The following is an 18,918-nucleotide window of genomic DNA, read 5'->3' on the forward strand; positions in this document are numbered from 1 at the left end:
CACTGGTCTTAATTTTCTCTTTTCTTCTATTCATGGAAATTTGGTGCTCTTCTCAGCTGTATGCTTGTGAGGGGTTGAAATAGTGCAGAAATGCAAAATTTGGGAATATATATAATGCATCACATCTTGTGGTCAGGCCGACCCCTTGAAATGGAAATGGTCATGAATTGAGCCCAAGCTCGCATCTCAGAGCTTAATGATTGTTCACCTAAAGAAGTGAAGTCTTGAATAAGGACTATGCATCACATACGCTCCCCTTAAGCAATGTCTTGACAACAGAAAAGAAACAAAATGTACTTTGGCCTTAGGAGGCAATATAATTATTGCTGTAATTCATATGAATCACCACAGTCTTCCAAGGAATTAAATGGGTGCTCATTGCTGAAGATGAAAGCTTTGCCTGTACTGGAATGTGAGTGTAATAAGGGGAGGGGAAAAATAGAGAAATACAAAAAGAGATTTTTGGGGAAAAAAAAAAAAAGAGTTAATCAGTTTGGTGGATTTTGCATGCAAAAGTATGTACTGTTAAATAATTTCATGCATAGTATATGTCTCAGGTCTTCAGGCGGTCTGGAATGCAGTATAAAAGCCTATACAACACAAGACTCTTCCATCCACTTCTCTTGCCTTATTCGCCCAGGTGAACAGGTAAGTCTGAATCTACCCAGTGTCTTTTTAAATGCTAAACTGTGACTTTGATGACTGCTTTTTGTTGTTCTTAGTTCTTTATAAACATTGCTAGGTGGGTTTTTTTTGTTGTTGTTGTGTTTTTTTTTTTCCTTTTGGGGAGGAAAATTAGAAAGGCTTACTTCTATCAAACAGAAAGGCTTTATTTATTTGTGAAGCAGGGTGTAATGATGCAAGACTTAAACTTCAATACTGGCAATATTGTCTCTCAAAACATGCAGCTTCATGCCCCATTTTAGAGGCTGGTGCTAAGGGAGTAGCTAGCCAGAGGACCTGGCTGGAAATACAGTCTTGTCTTAAGATATAGGGACTAGTCAAAAAATAAATGTATTCTGAGTTCCAGGATCTATCCCAAGTCCTTTTTCCATTGGCAGGAGAGCTGAGATCCTAGGAGACTCAAATACATTGAATTCGAACTAGGGCAAGACTTCTGACCAAGAAAATAATCCTTTTTCCCACTCCATGGCTGCCTGTTCTGGTCATACATACTTTGGGACCAAAGGACGCATCTAAAACACTTTTCTACAATTCTGCAAATGCTTCTGGATGGGCTGCTAGATAGTAAGTTCTAGCACTGAGACATTAAACTCAGGTATGTGTCAGGATAAGGCTCTGCGTTTCCACCCAGATGGTAGCTCCAGCAGCTGTCCTCCATCTCTGCTATAGTGGCACCATCTCCACTTAGTTGCTGCAGAGGGGAAATTGCCAAGGAATGGGAAATGCCTTTGCTGGTAAGGGTTGGGGGAGTTTAACCACAACTGGCAGCATGGTTCAGAGGCCACCTGCTCCAGCAGTCTTGAAAAAGATACAAGAAACTTCTATGTCATTTTCAGACTGCTCACTGTGGATTTTGGTCTAATAAATGACATTAGTACTAGGTTAAAGGTTGGACTAGATGATCTTAGAGGTCTTTTCCAACCTGAATGATTCTGTGATTCTATGATTCTATGAAATGATTATCCCTCTAACCACCTTGTCTAGTTACTTTCCCATGTTAACCCCACATCTGAGTTTTATAAATTCAATACAACTTTTATATTGCATATGATTTCTTTGCTGTGTTTCAGACATCTCTCTGTCCTGCAGCCATGTCCTCTAATGACCTGTGTCCTCCCACCTCCTGTGGCCCAACCCCACTTGCCAACAGCTGCAACGAGCCATGTGTCCGGCAGTGCCAGGAATCGACATACGTGATCCAGCCGCCTCCTGTGGTGGTTACCCTGCCTGGCCCCATTCTCAGCTCCTTCCCCCAGAACACCGCTGTAGGATCCACCAGCTCGGCTGCTGTAGGCAGCACCCTCAGCTCTGAGGGAGTCCCCATCTCCTCTGGGGGCAGCTCTTCGGGATTTGGGAGCTTTGGCTATGCAGGCCTGGGCAGCAGCTACAGCCGGCCCTACAATCGCTACAACACCTACCGCAGTGGTTACAACGGGCCATGCTAAAGCATGAGGAGCAAGTGCGAAGAAATGACCAGAAACGCTGAAGCACGACCCGACACAGGAGAGAGCTCATGGCCATGGTTTTCAGATGTGGTGTTAGGCACCCACAACTCCACCTGAAGTGCATGGAGCTGTGGGAGCTTGGCATCTCCTAAAATAAGGCATTTGCTTGTCTTATTCTTTGAATACTTCATATTTCTGATGAAACTTTTTTTTTCCTATTGCTGTAGATGGGACTTTATTATTTCAGTACACAGCAGCATTGAGAAAAGAAACCTAGGATGAAAAGACATATTAGCTGTTGTCTTACTGACTCCTAGAAATATTTGCTTACACTTTGTACTTTTTTATTCCACTTTTTGCTCTCATTAAAATTATGCTGCATCATAAACCAAGTCTCCTGGTGTTTGTTTGGTAACACCTACTAGCAGCCTGCTCTTGGTAAAATTTCTTACCATTTTTTTTTAGTAATTAACTGCTACTATTTCATATTGACTAGAGTTAAATATTCGGCTTACTACTTCTATGCTAAGAAATCATTTCTACAGCCAGGAAACTTTGGCTTCCTTGTATATACAAGGTAGATACTCTGCAGCGAAGTAGAGTCTGTGTGTGTGTGTGTGCGCGTGCATGTAAGTGCAAAGTAGATACATGGCAGGAAGACCATAGGGAATTTGGCAGGGTTATGCTCTAAGAAGAAACCTGCTCCCTCTGCAAATTGTATTGAGTATTTTTTTGTAATTAATGCCAGCTTATCTGAGACTAAATAAGTGTAGAAATTCTACTGTAGACAGTGCTCTTAGTGCTTCTGTGGTGCTGAAATAATTGGGTTTGGTGGAGGTATTTGCATGCACTCACTGGCTGCAGGCAGCTGTGGAGTTAAATGACAGGCTGAGTTTTCATCCCATGATAATGTCTGTAATTTCAAAGTCTATTTTCAGCATGAAAACCCATCTCTTCGTACTGGGACAGAAAGGATTTAAAAGAGTGTGTGTTAGTCCTGCGTCTCCAGCTCCAAGCAAGTAGGCTGTGATCATTTCCTTCCTAAATGACTAATGGAAGTAAATGTAAAATCAGGGACCTGCCATGTATTTGTGGTAAAATTCATGAGTGAGATCTCATGCAACCCTTGCCAGAAATAAATGAGGGACTGTGAAAAGGGTTTATACCAATGATAATAGGCAACCCCTTGCTCTGAGCTGATGCATTCCAAGTATGCATTTGTCTTTCTGTCTTGGCACTGAGACATCTTTCTGTGAGGTAGGTGGATCTGACACATAGGGCCTTGAGCAGAGAAATTCTAATTGCACAATTACAATTTGAAACGTAATTAACATATGCATTAAAAAAATTATTCAAACGCATTTGAAAAATAACTAAAGCCCACCCATTGTGGGTGTGGTGTTCTGAAGAAGCTCTGGTGAGTAAATAATTTCTTCCCTCTAGCATGAACTAATTGTTGTTGTTGTTTTCTTCTACTGTGCCCTTTGAATTCTGGTATAACAACCCCACTATAAGCTGTCTCTTTGCAGAAATACTCCACAGGTCTCTATGCAGAAGTTATTACATTTATTTTTTGACAAAAAGAGAAATTGTAATATAAGTTGTTTAAGCTTATTAGACCACAGTAAGATGCCAAACCTCAAAATTTAGTCATTTTAAAGTTCTTTATAACAATATTTGATTATCACTAACAATGAAAATAGCTATGTATGAAATAGGTACGAACTTTTAGGACTTTATATATCTACCTATATTTGAACATGCTTGCCTTCAGGGAAGGTGTCTGAGCAGCGTAAGTTGATATTGTGAAGCTCAAGTTGCAGGCTGTGCCTACATCAAATGCCATCCCAGATTATACACAGAGTGCATATTATTCATCTGCCTGTGTCAAACGACAATTTGCAGCAACAAATTGCAACAGAAACAGCAAAGATACCCAGTCTGATTGAACCTTAAGATACATATGTATCTTTGGTTTTAAGCACTAAGTCCTAATACTATGAGGCTATTAGCAGGGTTCACTGTCAATGGCCTCAAAGCAGGTGTCCTAGATTATTGTGTGAACTTCAAACGGCTGTGCAGTCTGTTTGCAATGCTGTCAATAACATCAGTATTAGTACAATTAGCTAAGATTGAGGTCTGAGATTAAAGATATAACTATCAAACCCACTGTCGACAGTGAGTGAAGGAGACTGCACAGGAGGGATCTGTGCCGTAAAGACTTTTACAGATTTGTACAACCGTTCAAAGCCTCTGAGGCATCCATTTCTTTGAACAAGCTAATTAATTACAGCTCAAAAGTTATTGCAGGTGGCAGTCTTCTCATCAGGGACACTGCTCTGTTCTCTGTGTGTCTGTGTTTCCACGCACAGATTTTGGGGTCAATTTTGTGTCTGGAGCCATTGCCCAGAGATTAATGTGAGTAAGATTCCAGTTCCCTTTTGATTAAGAGCTTTTTTCAGCCATTTAGTCACTTACAGGTGTCTCAGGAGGATGTTCTCACATTATGCAAAAACTTTTAATTATAATATGAATATACAGACCTGTCTCTGATTATATAAAAACAGCCATGAACATCTGATTCACTCACTTTAATTCAGCCCAAAGATCAGGACATGAAGTCATTCTGACTGTACAATAATGTGGCTGGACTTAGAACACTAATTATTGTAATCACTTTTAAGGAAGGTCATAGACATCTCTGAAGACATTGCTAGGTCCTTTTCTAAACTCTGAGTCTGATTTTAAAATTATTTAAGCAGAGCTTGGAAGAAAGAATATTTTTTTTTTAAATGATGAAAATCATCTATCAGTACTGCTATGCAAATTAATTCCCTAAATAGGTGTTGAAAAAGCTTGCTAATCCCTCAGAGTATGGAGAAATACTGAGGAATGACTAGGGTTGGTGAAGCTAAAAAAGGATAGAGTAATTTCTTTTTGAATCTCCTTGGAATATGATATAGCTTGAAACAAACCTTGAGGTATTTTTTAATTAAAAGTGAAATAGCCATAATTCCTGCCACCAGCAACAGTGACATAAATTTTAGAAGCCAATGACTGACCTGTACTCCCAAATCTTAATAATAGATTATTATAGAAGTGATATGAGGATTCATATCTGGGTCGCATATCTTAAGGTTCCACATAATATGATACTTTGCATGCCTAGAGTTTTAATAAAAGTTTCTGATAAACTTTGATGTTCTCAGGAACATATGACGAAGCCAAACAAGTTTCTGTTCCCAGGGGATCTTCACAAAGACGCTCATAATTTGGAGATGATTTGCATGTCTAAGTAATTAAAGTGCTAGGAGAGAAAAGACCTGAGTGCTGATCTCAGTGCCAAGGACTGCTTTTGTATTTTACCCCTTTACTATTTATCCTGCAAGACCTTTCTATGGAAAAAATTTGATGTCATTGCACAGTTCAGAAAAAAAAAAAAAAAAGATAGCAAGTGAAGAAATTGCTGATATTTTATGTATTTTTGATGCTTCTGCACTGGGCTACCACTGGTAACACATCATGTACCAGTACTACAGGGGCAGCAGGAGAAATTAATACTCCCATACAAAAGAAAGAAATCTTGTATGTGACTGCTTCTGCCTCCACAGGTCAGTTTTGCAAAGCAATATCCTTTGTAGGACTCTTCCTTGAGAACAAATGTCACCAAGCATTATTATACATGTGGAAGTTAGCTTAAAAGCAGCTGCTGATATGTTGAGGTCTGAGATAAGAATAAAGGTGCATCTGTGGATTCCATAAATTAAAAACTCCTAAGAGATGAGGCCCAGAATTAGAGAGCCAGGAAAGATGCTGTATAAGATTTGTGCTTCAGAATCTTCCACAGAAACAGAATAGTTTGATGTTATCTCATTGGACTGGACATGTTATACCTTTTTTTTTTTTTTTTCCATGTCAAAGAATTGGTATCTTAGTTTTTCTAGTTATATCTTGGCCTTTGTACACAGCCGTAACTCTTTTCAGTTCCTCCTGATTCTCACAGAGTTCTTCATTTCCCTTCACTTTGGCAATATTGAGTTTTTTCTCTCATCTTGAGGCCTGAGTTGGGTGTAAATTGTATGTGCGTTCCCAGCCATTTTCTGAAAAACTCAGTCTCTCTCCTCTTCTCCCTGAGAGCAGCTGGAATCCCTGAACTACAGCTGCTCATGGATCGGCTTCCAACTCATTAAAAGCTGAAATTCTTCATGATTTGCAACAATATTTACCTTGCAGAGGAGGGCTTGTACAAGGGACTGTATTATGTAAATTCAGCTTAATCTCCTTTAATGACACCAGGCAGATCCAAAAGAGTTTTGAAGGCAGAATAAATTTTTCTGAATTAATTATTCTAATGTTACCAGAAATTAACTTGGCCCAGAATATTTTAAGATGAAAGAAACTTGTGGTCAGATATAAATACCGCAAGATAAGGAAGTGAGGCAGTAATAAGCACAAATACTGAGGCAAAAAACCATGTAATCAGTAGTGGCTCATAAATAACTTCATGCACAAAGAATGTCCCAAGTTGTCAGGCAACTTGGGATGCAGTATAAAAACCTGAGCAACTCAAGGTTCTTCCATCCATTTCTCTTGCCTTCCTTGCCTTCGTGTATAGGGTAAGTCTAAACTCATTTGTTCTCTGTCTGTATGTTGAACTGTTACCTTGATGATTTTGTAGCTTTTCCTCTCTAATATTGTAGTAGATTCTTTTTTTTTTTAATTATTAATTATTTTATTTATTTTTTTTCCTCTGAGGGAGGAAGCTGGGAGGGCTTTTCATATGAAAGAGAATGTTTTCTCTTGGTGGCCAATTATTAAAATCATGGAATGGGGGAGTTAGACACATGTTAGTTAGACAGCAAGGTCCATTTATTCAACTTCAGGATCAAAACAAGTTATTAGATATGGCAACTGAACATAAAAAAAAATCTGCAGTCACTTCTTAGGTATGTTCAGAGTAGTGTGCTGGTCTGTGGAATATTTATCAAAGACCAAGACATTCAGAGAAATAGGGGGCCAATACTGGCATTTTATTCTTTGCAGTCCTGGGTCACCAGCTCATCATGCAGAAAGCCTCAGTCCATGCCTGTCTTTGAATCCCAACTCATAGTTCTGCACACAAGGAGTAACCTTTAACCAACTGCCTCCCCATGCTCCAAACAACTGGACAGATTTCTACGGTAGCTTCTGAGAGCTGCTACTGTTTTTAATGTTAATAACAAGACAAAAAGTGGAAGTGTTCCTGAATTCAGCTGCCTGCCTTCCATCTCGTGTCAAACAAATGTTGAGTGCTTCAGTTTCTATTTTCCAGTGTCTTAAAACTGGGAGAAGGGACCTCCAAGATGGGACTTGCAGGAAAGAAAGCGATACAAAGAAGTGGGCAAGATTATTTCCCGTATTAGCGTTGGGTAGGATGCTTGTCATCCTTGACTGTTGAGCAAATATGCCAGCCTTGGATCAGGAATAACAGGCCAGGTCTTACCCATTCCAGCTGAGCACCTTCCCCTGAAGGCTACAGAATCAGCCTCCATTTCTCTAGGACACACCGAGCCCTAATAGCTTTCCTGTGTGCAACCACTGCGAGGGGAAGTGTTCAAAGTTCCCTTTTTCCAGGGTAGCACTATGGCCATGTGGTTAGGGCACTCTCTGCAGTGTGAGCGACGAGGTTTTCAGCACCGCTACATGCCCCGGTTCCTGGGTGAGTTTACTAACCACGGAGGCTTCAGGGTAAGTTACCAAGCAAAATGCATTGTGCTACCTTCCTTAGCAGTCTCCTTAAAGAAAATGCAAACTCAACCCTTTTTTCAAAGTACTCTGGAGCAAAAATTTAATCTTGCTCCCCATTTAATCTCTTGTCAGTTTGCTATATTAAAGAGAAGTTTAATCCAATTCTTGTATGGCATTTATTTCCTTCTGTTTCAGATTTACCTCCACCCCAGAGCAATGTCCTGCTATGATCTGTGTCCCCCCACACCCTGTGGCCCAACCCCACTCGCCAACAGCTGCAATGAGCCCTGCGTCCGGCAGTGCCAGGACTCAACAGTGGTGATCCAGCCCTCTCCTGTGGTGGTGACCCTGCCTGGCCCCATCCTCAGCTCCTTCCCCCAGAACACCGCTGTGGGATCCTCGGCATCTGCAGCTGTGGGGAGCGCTCTCAGTGCTGGGGGGGTCCCCATCTCCTCTGGCAGCTCCTTGGGATTTGGGAGCTTTGGCTATCCAGGTTTGGGCAGCGGGTACAGCCGGCCCTACCGTCGTTACAACACCTACCGCAGTGGCTTCTGTGGGCCATGCTAAAGCATGAGGAGCAAGTGCGAAGAAATGACCAGAAACACTGAAGCACGACCTGATGCAGGAGAGAGCTCATGGCCATGGTTTTCAGATGTGGTGTTAGGCACCCACAACTCCACCTGAAGTGCATGGAGCTGTGGGAGCTTGGCATCTCCTAAAATCAGGCCTTTGCTTGTCTTTTGTTATGCTTTACTATGTATTTCTGATCAGATGTCTTGTTCTCTTATGCTTTTTTGTATTTGATAATGACTAGGTAAAATATGTAATTATTAGAAGTTGTTCTGCATGACTGAATTAGTACAGTCCATTTAAGTTACAAAGAAGGAAGATCTCATTTTGCTGAGTGTGTCATTGTGAGAGGGATGAGTGGGTACTGTCCTTACTGGACCTTGGAAATGTATTCCTTACACTTTACATTGCTTCCTTCCATTCCTCAGCCTCATTAAATTTGTGCTGCATCATATTCTGAGTCTGCCTGTGTTTCTTTCTACTCTCAGCCCATTTTCCAGCCTGTCTGTGGTGAAACAGGTCTGTTTGCACATCATCCATGCCAGAAACTACTGTGCAAATAACTCCAAACCAATTGCTAAATGGGAATGAGTCAGATTTCAGTTGTGGACAACATTTTTCCTTTTTTTTCTATATATGGTAAATCTAGCTGAAGAAAATTTGTCAAAGGCTAGAAAAGGCAGATGAGGTTCCCCTGCAATGGGTATGCCTCCTGTTGTAACATAAGCAGGCAATCTTAAAGTAAGCAAGCTGCTTCTGCTTACTTTCTTTAAATACCCTTTACCTATTGCACTATGGAGATGGAAATGGGTCCTTTAACTGTTTTGATATCACTCTTCTATGAAAAATTGTTAATTTGACATAGATTTCTTCGAAGAGGGATGAGAATGGAGGAATAGGCTCACTTGAGAAAGGGGATGAGCTCCCCTTCAATGAGAAGTGGAATAGCCTAAATTCAGGGAAAAGTTCACTGAAGAAAATCATATTTCTCCTCATCCTTCTGTAGACATAATAAGTAAGAGGAGTAAGAGGAGTTATTAAAAAAAAAAAAAAAGAGGTAGAGAGACTGGAGGAAAATCTGGAGGAATATGAGGAACACTAGAAATTATGGGGAGTGCTGAAATGCTACCTCCACTCATCTGTTCTCAGTTTGATCTACAAACTGGAAGGATATTGTGACTTTTTTAACCTATCTGTGACACTTAAGAGGAACCCTTTAAAAGAAAGGAGTGCTTATGCTTGTCTTGAGAGCACCTGAGCTTGCTAAGGGTGAAGGTGGAAGGAGAGGGGTGGCAAGCTGCTGCAACCCCTTGAGTGCACTTTGATGGGTGCAGCAGACCTCTTGGCAACTGTGAGCAGACTCCAGCAAGTGGTGGAGGTGAGGACGAGAAGGCTATGTGATGTTTTTGCAAAGTAATTAGTCATTGAAGTTTGCTGGCCTGGGACATGTATTTGTGAGAGAGAAATTAAAAGATTTTAAGTTCCATCCCTTTCCCACTGTGTCTTTATATACTTAGATCTACCTATTGTGCCTAGCAGATCTGAACTTTATGTGGCATTGCTTTATCCTAGCATGGCTGTATGTGTTGTAATAAAGGTGGTCTTCAGAGACTGGGAGCTTTGGTCCCTGAAGGGAATAGGCTTGAAAAGTTCTACGTGAAAGCTCTGTGTGATTCAGTGTTCTGTCTCCCCACACAGCTCGCAGCCTGCTATCTCTGAAATTTCTTACTTTGAATCTTTGTCTGTACAGACTGATGCTGAACTATAATTAAGGCCAGAGAAAGATGTTGACAAAGTTATACTGACTACAGTCATTACTGAAGCTAAATTAAAGGAGGTACATCAGTTCGATGAAAGAATCCATAATTTCAAGGAGTAGGTTTTCTTAATTAACAACAGAAGAGAATGGAAAGTTAGCAGTTTGATATTATAATACAGCAGAAGGCTAGTCTGAATTAAATGTATAATATGATTTTTTGCTGTCTCAACTGAAGCTATTGCTTGATTAAAGGGGATTCATTCCAAAGATGTCATCCTTCATTTACAGTTCCAGCAAAATAACTTTCTCTTATGGAACTCAATCTGCCTATCTAACACAACAGAGGAATTACAATTGCACAGTAGCAATGTGACTGGAGAGTCATGGCTAAGGCACTACAGTTCAAGTATCTCTAACATATCCAGGTGGACAGACAGCATCATTTCTCCCTAAAAAAATACATTTTTCTACTGCTGTAATCTCCTTCTGCAACTCTCTGATAAGCTTTAATCTAATTGACTGCATTAAACCCCTCTGCAGTTGTAACCTCTGTGCTTATAAAGTCTTGCTGAAGTTGGGATATTTCCTTTGTGTATTCAGAAAGGAGAAAGGTCTGGTATGTGGCTTATTTCTTTAACACAAACAAAACAAAACAAAAAAACCTAAAGCGTGATTTCCTCCCTTAATTCATACCACAGACTGCTCTTTTTGTAATAAAATTACTGTAGCAACAAGTGTTGCACCATCCTAAAAGTGAAAGTTTTATTCAGTGCTGCAGAATATGAGCTAGATTATTGTTCCAAAGAAATTTTCTAGACAAGACAAGCTGCTTGTCAAATTATTACTCTATTGGCTTTAGAAGTGTCATCCCATGTTAGATCGGGGCTTATGTAATTGGGAAGCATGTGTGCAATAACACAGTACCAGACAGTACAGCAGCAGCATAAAAAATAGCGCATGATACTGTATACACGCTCTGAAACAAACAAACAAACAAAAAACAGTCATCTTCTTCTAGACTGATAAACTTGCATCTGTTAATCTCTGAACAGATTGAAGAATTTGGTCCCATGGATGGAAGTGGGACACTCTTTGCTCTTGCTGTCAGTAAAGGCGTATTTCAATGCCAAACTTTATAAAACTGAAATCAAAATTATAGTGTCTGCTGTGCCTGCAGGGATTACAGAAGACAGAAAGGTTCTGAAGGACGAGAGCTTTTATAGCTTTCTCAGGCTCCCTGGAGGACCCAAGACATTCTTGCACACTTACTAACTAGCTCCTGCATTTTTATTTTTTTTTAATTCTTCTCTTTTTGCATATGGCTGTGTTCCAACTAGTAAAATTGTTTTGTTTACTGTTTATGTTTATTGCCTGGACTTATCCGGGTGTTAGATGAAAACCACGATCCATGGTGTCTCTTTCATCTTTACGGTTTGCATCCTTTAAATATGTCTGGCTCCATAATACCAACTCCACCTTCCCAAGATGTGGATGAGTCAAAATTCAATTTGGTTAGGAATTTTGTCTGCTCTTCAGCATTTTGGTCACACTGGCTCATGGGAGCAACGTCATAGCAAGAACTTTTAATTTAAGACCTGAGTGTGCAATTTCATCCCTGATAAGTGACTGTGAGATTTAGGTTTGCTACTCTTTGTGATATTCCAATGAGCAATATCCCAAAGCTCCTGGGATGATGAGATTGAATCAGTGGAGCTAATTTGACACATGAACACCTTCAGGAGAGAAATTGTGACTCTCTTATCATCACCGTACCTTTTGATGAGCTTTTTTTTATTATTATTATTATTTATTTATTTTTAATACATGTTTCTATCATGGTAAAGAAATAGCTACTTCTACAGAGGAATATGTATTTTAACATTCTGACACCACAGTGGTGTGTTTGTATGTGTGTATTGGTAAGGGTATTGGAGAATAACCGATAAATCTCAAGGGACAGGAGAGCTTCAGACAGTAGTGTCACTGGTTGGGGCAGTATGGGTAATGTCATCTCATACCTAAGAACATCCAGTGACTGATGATTGGAATGAGATTTTTGAAGCATGTGATTTTATGCAGACAAATTAAATTTTGAGGAAAAAATGGAATGACTCCAGCTTCTGAAGCCGTATAATGTGATGCAGTTTGGGAACTTTATTAGTAATCCTGGTCACATTTTGAACACTGACTATGTTCAAATAATGTCACACACCTTCAAATCTTCTGTTAACTCAATATTTGCATGTCTGAGCCATTGATGAAAATTTGTTGTGAATTTTGAAGACCTTTGTTCTTGAAAACTGTGCAATCAGCATTTATTTCCCAGGAGATCTTCATGAAGATACTCACAGTTTAGATATAATTTACATGTCTCTAAGTGATTTAAACATTAGGAATGGGAGATTGGAGTACTGCTCTCTGCCGTAAAGTATGCTTATACATTGTATACAATTACTTCTTAATCTAGAAATTGTCTTTGAAAAAGAAATTGAAATGTTGCACGTTGCAACATTCTTTAAGACCATGCAAAATGAAGACAAAGTAATTCACTTTCAAGAAAGGAAAAAAATATATATATATATTAAACACTTCTGTAGGTAGCTGCCATTAATTTGGAGTATAATTTTGTATAATATTGGAAGACATGGTAGGGGAAAAGAATTATGTAGCTGCACATGTAAAACCTGTGACTTTAATGACCCCATAGGTAAGCTTGCTCAAAACTTTGAGTGCCAGTGTCTCTGACTAGCCAAAAATTCACATGCATCCTCAATTTGACCTGAGCTGCTTTTCCTAGAGTCTGATGTAGGAATAAAGTTAAAACTGCAGACTCCTTAGATGAAGGATGTTGACGCTCAGTCTCCAAATTGAAGACCTGAATCTCAAATTCCTTCATGGAAATGCACTAGCTTATATTAAATGAATAGATAAAACTGCCGACACTCTTTCATCCTGTCTCCTGAGTCAAGGAAGTAAAATAATATTTTCCCTCAAATAATAATTCCCTGTTTCCCAGGAAGTACTTTTGAGGGTGCTAAAGTGGAATCAACTCTGCTAAGGGCTTTCTGTAGCAACATGGTTATCTGAGTGTGTGCAGCTGCACAGCTGCTTGAGAGGAAATTGCTCTGGTTCCGAGTCAGAGCCAGATGTGTGAGCAACTTATGGTCTTCATGAAGTGGGAGGGGGAAGTCACAGGGCAGTGTTTATCATATGCATCTTTCCTAATATATTTATTCATCTCTGTCAAATGATGTGCACGGCATATATTGCCCTTAGGATGCAAAATAATTTCCTTAGTAGCTGAGATGAATCAGTTGATCTGACCAGGAATTAACAGGGCTCATAAGATGTTTAAGATAAAAGAAACTTCTGTAGTGGGATGCATACGTTATGATGAGGAAATTAAAACAAGGCAACAGCAAGGAAAAATAAATCATCAGCTGGGAATATTTTGCATACAAGAAGTCTTTAGCAATTGGCTGGTAAATAGCTTCATGCACAAAGTATGTCTCAGGTCCTCAGGCACTCTAGGACAGAGTATAAAAGCCAGCACAGTGCAAGTTGCTGCCATCCACATCTATTTTATTCTCCTTGGTGAAAGGGTAAGTCTGAATCTTTCTATGTCCTGAATGATTTTTTATTTTTACACTGGCCTGTTTTATACCAGTCTAAGGTTTATGTTCTTCATCAGTGTGTGTGGGAGACCTGCAAGTAGCTCTTCCCATGCAGGGAGGCAGCTGGTCTTTGAAGGGTGGCAATTGCTGGGAACAGGGCTTCACTCATTTTTCAGTTGGGTCACTGGAGCATTCAGTTCCAAGATGCTGAAGTCACTGCATGTGAACTGCTCAGCAACTAGAAGTGGGTGTGGAGAACCTGCACAGAGATTTTTGGCTCTTGGAGCTTTTTCTGAAGGTAGAGAGGTATGTGGACTTGAATTTTTCAAAAGCGTGCTTAGTAATATTGAAAGCGTATCTTTTCTTGCACCAGGATACCAGGAAAAATAATCCTTCTCCATCCCTAAGTACTTTGGGATCAAAAACGTTTGAATTGTCTCCTTCTAAAATGCTCTGTATACTTTGGCACTAGATCTCCCTGGCAGCACCTCAGTAGCCTGTAACTGAAATATCAGCACAGCTCCCATCTATTTTTTCTTATCAAATAATTTGAGACAATGTCAGCTTCCATTTCTTCTTTTAATAAACAGGCTGAAAGTTGCTTTCTCTTCAAGACTGATGTATGAGGAAATAAGCACAAAGGACAGGGGAAGAGTAAGAGTTAGGCAGAATATTTGTTTTGCTGTTTAAGAGGCAAGCCTGTATGCGGGGAGGATACTGCCACATTATCAGGTTATGCTCCTCACTTATCCCTGCTGAGGAATTTTATCTTCTTCCCTCTGTTGTGGAACAAATTGCAACATGGGACAAAGTTTCTCACAACTGTATGGTCAGGACATCAGAAATACAGTCCCTTACTTCCTACATACTGCAGGCTCCATACAACCTAGGGAGTGTTGTGAGAAATGAGCTAACAGAGACTGCTCAGGATCAGGCAGAACTGCCCCTTGAGCTATCCTCCGTAATGGAGAGGAGTTTGGGTTTCACTGAAATCCCCTTTCAATCCAAGACTAACACATCATTATTTTCTCCCCACAGTCTCTAGTTAGTTTTTGGTACTCTCCAGCACCTCAGCATCTCAGTTACACAACTATAATTACAACTTGCTTCTTGTACTTACTGTCTTCTCTGTGTTTCAGATTTACCTCCATCCCGCAGCCATGTCCTGCTATGACCTCTGTCCTTCCAACCCCTGTGGCCCAACCCCGCTTGCCAACAGCTGCAACGAGCCCTGTGTCCGGCAGTGCCAGGACTCAACATACGTGATCCAGCCCTCTCCTGTGGTGGTGACCCTGCCCGGTCCCATCCTCAGCTCCTTCCCCCAGAACACCACTGTGGGATCCTCGGCATCTGCAGCTGTGGGGGATGCTCTCAGTGCTGGGGGGGTCCCCATCTCCTCTGGCAGCTCCTTGGGACTCGGGGGCCTTGGCTATTCAGGCCTGGGTGGCCTTTATGGGAGGTCCTACCGTCGCTACAACCGCCGTGGGAGCTGTGGGCCGTGCTAAAGCCCCAAGGAAAAACCACAAAGGAAAGGAACCAGAAGCTTAAAAGCAAGATCCAGACACAGGACTGAGTTCACGACCATGGCCTTACGCTAGCTGACCACCCTCAGCTTTTCCCTGAGCTAATGGGACTGCAGGAGCTTGGCATTTCTGATTTAATGCCTTTCTCTGTTATCAATGAGGTGAAAAATGTAACTTTGATTGCTGCATATTGGCATTGGGTGTCCAGCCGTAAAGCATTGCCTTGAAATGGATGACTAGTTTTATCCATATTGAAACCTATTGCTTTCCTGTGCTGTATATTTTATTTTATTTTTTAGTTATTCTACTTCTTGCTCATTAAACTTATGGTGCATTATAAACATATCCTCTGATGTTTTTCCTTCCTTCTTTTCTTTGGAGCTCTTTTTTAGATAAATTTGTCAGTTTATATGTTGTCAGGACCAGGCAGATCTTCATTTAAATCATACCATAACAATTAGTAAGGAGATAATTAAAGACATATGTAAACAGTGAGTAATACCCCTTTTTTGATAAGGTATTTTTCCTTAGCCACACTTCTTTCGGAACTACATTAAATATTCATTCCTGGCTAACAAACAGTGGGTAAAACAGGTGGGGAAACCTAATCCTGTCTTACAGGCAATGTCTTTTCATCTCTTGCTCTTCCAGTTCCTTAGAGCTCATAAAATCCCAGCAACCTCCTCTATTATTTTCCTGACTCATTTTTCACACTATGAAGAAGAATTGCCATTAAGAAAAATGGAAGTAAATAATAGCAAAAACATTAAAAATTAACAAATTAGAGAAGAAAAATATGTATGATTCTTCCTTTATTTCCTTGTTTGTTTAGGAATACTGAAATTAAGGGGTAATTGTTTACTAAATTATGTGGTGATTAGGGGACCTTTGAGGTGTCACCAGAAATCCTCAGAGCAATAACAATTACCCTCCTGTTCTAAACCTTGGGGAAGATAATGACTTCTGAATTGCTAAACAAATATTCATTAACACAATTCTGATGCCATAAGGATCCCAATTAAACTTTCATTCTGCAATTTGAAATGACATGGACTAGGGCAGATTTTCTAAGTTAACTCAGCACACTAGGGAGCTTTGCTCCCAGAGGAGGCTGAGGGACAAATGAAAACCAAGGAGTCTCACGTGCAACACCACAGGACTTTATTGTGACAGGGAAGCATAGCAGGCGATTACAGAAACTCAAGGTGATCCAAGGGGAAAGGCATGATGCAGGTACTGCGTCGTGGGTACTGGTGCCCTGCTCAGGGCCCCAGGGCCAGTTGAGGTGGCAGGAGGCTGCAGGGGATGCCGAGGCAGAAGCCAGGGCACTCTGTGGCACAGGGCAGTGGGACACTGGGCACACAGCCACATCCAGTCCCCAGGCCCCGGCAGCTGATGGGTGCTGCTGGTCCCCAGGGTTCTTGCTCCATGTCCCCATGCCAGGGTCCTTGCTTCAGAGCTGTCACTGGCTCTGGGCATGGCTGCGGTGGCCTTAGAAAGACCCACAGCTACCGCGGCGGGACCTTCTCCACCTGGTACCAGGGAGGCAATAGCCCATGCCACAGGAGGAGAGGCCAGAGCTGTAGGACCTGCCAAAATTGCCAAAGCCACTAGAGCCATACAGGCCCCCGTAGCCCAGGGAGCCCCCGTAGCTCAAGTCATCCCCATAACCTAGGCAGCTCCCATAGCCCAGGGACCCGCCATAGCCCCCCAGGCCAAAGGAGCTCCCGTAGCCCTGGGACCCGCCATAGCCCCCCAGGCCAAAGGAGCCCCTATAGCCCAGGGAGCTGCCATAGCCCCCCAAGCCCAGAGAGCCCCCGTAGCCCTGGAACCCCCCCAGGCCAAAGGAGCCCCCAAAGCCTCGGGACCCTCCAAAACCAAAGGGGCCCCCATAGCCCAGGGAGCCCCCATAGCCCAGGGAGCTTCGGGAGCTGAAGGAGCCCCCCAGAGTGGCTGGGCCCGAGGATCCCACAATGCTCTCCTGAGGAAAAGAGCTGAGCACAGGGCCCGGGACTGTCACCACTGCCGGCGGGGGGATGATCACAGCTCTGGAGGGGGGACACTGCTGCACGCATGGCTCATTGTAGCTCTCGGCAATTGGCTGAGGGCAGGTCACCCCGTAGGGTCTGTAGGACTCCATGGAGCAAGACATCCTTCTTGTAGTGGTTGTGAGTCTGCAGTGCACAGCAAGAAGCAAGTTTAAGGTAAATGGACAAGCCTTAGAGCTTCACTATGAGGAATCTAATGAATCTAATTTATAAGCACAGCTTAAACAAACAAACATTTGCTAGTATATTTACAGTACGTTAAGAAAGGAAGTGTCAGTTATAGCCAGACATTTCTCTATGTTCATATTGCTTCTCTAGTAGCACCCAACTTCCAAGTGAGAACATTTGTTCTTACGGGGCAAATGCTACCACAAGAGGTATTTACTATGCTCCCTCTGATACTTTTAAATTTCCTAGTGCATGTAGCTCCTGAATTGGAATTAAAATGCCTGGGAAATGGATAGTCAAAGTAACATTATATAATTGCCCATTTTGCTGTAAGGAGACCTTCCAACACCTGCAGTTTTCCAAGCCTGCCATTCCATAGCATCACATATGATTTAGCATTAATTGAAAAAACTTGAGAAGGACAGAGGTTGAGCCAAATAGGACTTACCCTGTTCACCAAGGAGAATAAGCCAGGAGAAGTGGGTAGAGAGGCTTGGAGTATGGAGAGCTTTTATACATTTCTCAAACTGCTTACAGGATATGATACACCCTTTGCGCCTTAGGTCTTACATAGTAACAAAACAACCTTGATATTGAGGGATTTATTTTTGCTTGCTTTGCACTGCCACTCCCCATCTTTGAAAAAAAAGGTGTGATACAATGCCAGTACCAAGTCATGGGCATTGGATTGATGAATGATGGGATCTTCCAGTCATCTAGTGCCCAGCACCAGCATTGGCACATCTGTTATTTAAGTACACTTTAAGTTTTATATAACACATATATGTTTTATGTAACATGACTACTATGTGGCTTACTGGTTAAAAATAAGTCACAGATAACACGTTTGCTACTAGTCAATATTTGCTGTATAAAGGTTTTACTTTTTTGTTGTTGTTGTTTTCAGATAGTGAACTTACAATGACTGTCATCATTTGGGCTGCTCAGTGTGGCAAATCGAATCTGACATCTGAAGTTGCATCACAGGATAGGAAATGATGGGGCCTTTAAATAATTTGGGTCTGTGGTCTTGAATATCTCATTATAGACCAATCACTAGCTCTGCTGCTTGCCTGCAGCGTAATGCACTCAGGGGAGACCATAAAAGATATCTAGAGATACAGTGGTAAATATTGTTGCTACTGAAGTGAATGCATTGAATAAACTACTTTAATTCACATAACAACTACCTCTATCAGAAATTTGGAGGAGAGATGGTTTAAAAAAGTTTATCAAAAAGAACAAACTTTTTTTTTTTTGTATATCTCTTTCAAGACCTTTAGTGTGAAGAACAATAAATATTCAAGTATAGAAGGAGTGGCAAAGCGTCCCCCAGTCAGCCACTTCAAAACAGCCTTTTCTTTTTTTTTTTTTTTTGAA

At 41.3% G+C, this 18,918-nt stretch overlaps 2 protein-coding genes across 4 annotated transcripts; one reads left to right on the plus strand and one right to left on the minus strand.

Moving 5' to 3' along the window:
• Positions 1–4,469: 4,469 nt before the first annotated feature.
• On the plus strand, positions 4,470–8,921 carry LOC310887443 (feather keratin 1-like). Of its 3 annotated transcripts, XM_083813423.1 has the most exons (3): positions 6,727–6,745; positions 7,743–7,856; positions 8,052–8,921. In XM_083813423.1, the coding sequence occupies exons 2-3, from the start codon at positions 7,752–7,754 to the stop codon at positions 8,421–8,423; spliced, it is 477 nt and encodes a 158-aa protein (XP_083669549.1). In that variant the 5' UTR covers positions 6,727–6,745; positions 7,743–7,751; the 3' UTR covers positions 8,424–8,921. The 3 variants fall into 3 exon arrangements, with proteins under 3 accessions (XP_083669551.1, XP_083669550.1, XP_083669549.1); XM_083813425.1 differs by lacking the exons at positions 6,727–6,745; positions 7,743–7,856 and adding an exon at positions 4,470–4,547; XM_083813424.1 differs by lacking the exon at positions 7,743–7,856 and having other exon boundaries at positions 6,706–6,745.
• Positions 8,922–16,466: 7,545 nt separating this feature from the next.
• LOC310887439 (uncharacterized protein) lies at positions 16,467–18,111 on the minus strand. Its single transcript, XM_083813418.1, has 2 exons — positions 17,987–18,111; positions 16,467–17,496 (listed from the first exon to the last, which is right to left on the minus strand). Exon 2 carries the CDS (start codon positions 17,472–17,474, stop codon positions 16,815–16,817), a length of 660 nt encoding a protein of 219 aa, XP_083669544.1. The 5' UTR covers positions 17,475–17,496; positions 17,987–18,111; the 3' UTR covers positions 16,467–16,814.
• Positions 18,112–18,918: the final 807 nt, after the last annotated feature.

This window comes from Anser anser (genome assembly GCF_964211835.1).
Source record: "Anser anser genome assembly, chromosome: 28".
Classification (NCBI taxonomy): Eukaryota; Metazoa; Chordata; class Aves; order Anseriformes; family Anatidae; genus Anser; species Anser anser.

What these genes read in the sequence shown, in the direction of transcription:
- LOC310887443 (XM_083813423.1), top strand. Translation starts at nt 7,752, where the DNA reads ATGGCCATGTGGTTAGGGCACTCTCTGCAGTGTGAGCGACGAGGTTTT. An exon ending in CTAACCACGGAGGCTTCAGG is followed by an intron (nt 7,857 to 8,051) that starts GTAAGTTACCAA and finishes CTTCTGTTTCAG; the next exon opens with ATTTACCTCCACCCCAGAGC.
- LOC310887439 (XM_083813418.1), bottom strand. Translation starts at nt 17,474, where the DNA reads ATGTCTTGCTCCATGGAGTCCTACAGACCCTACGGGGTGACCTGCCCT.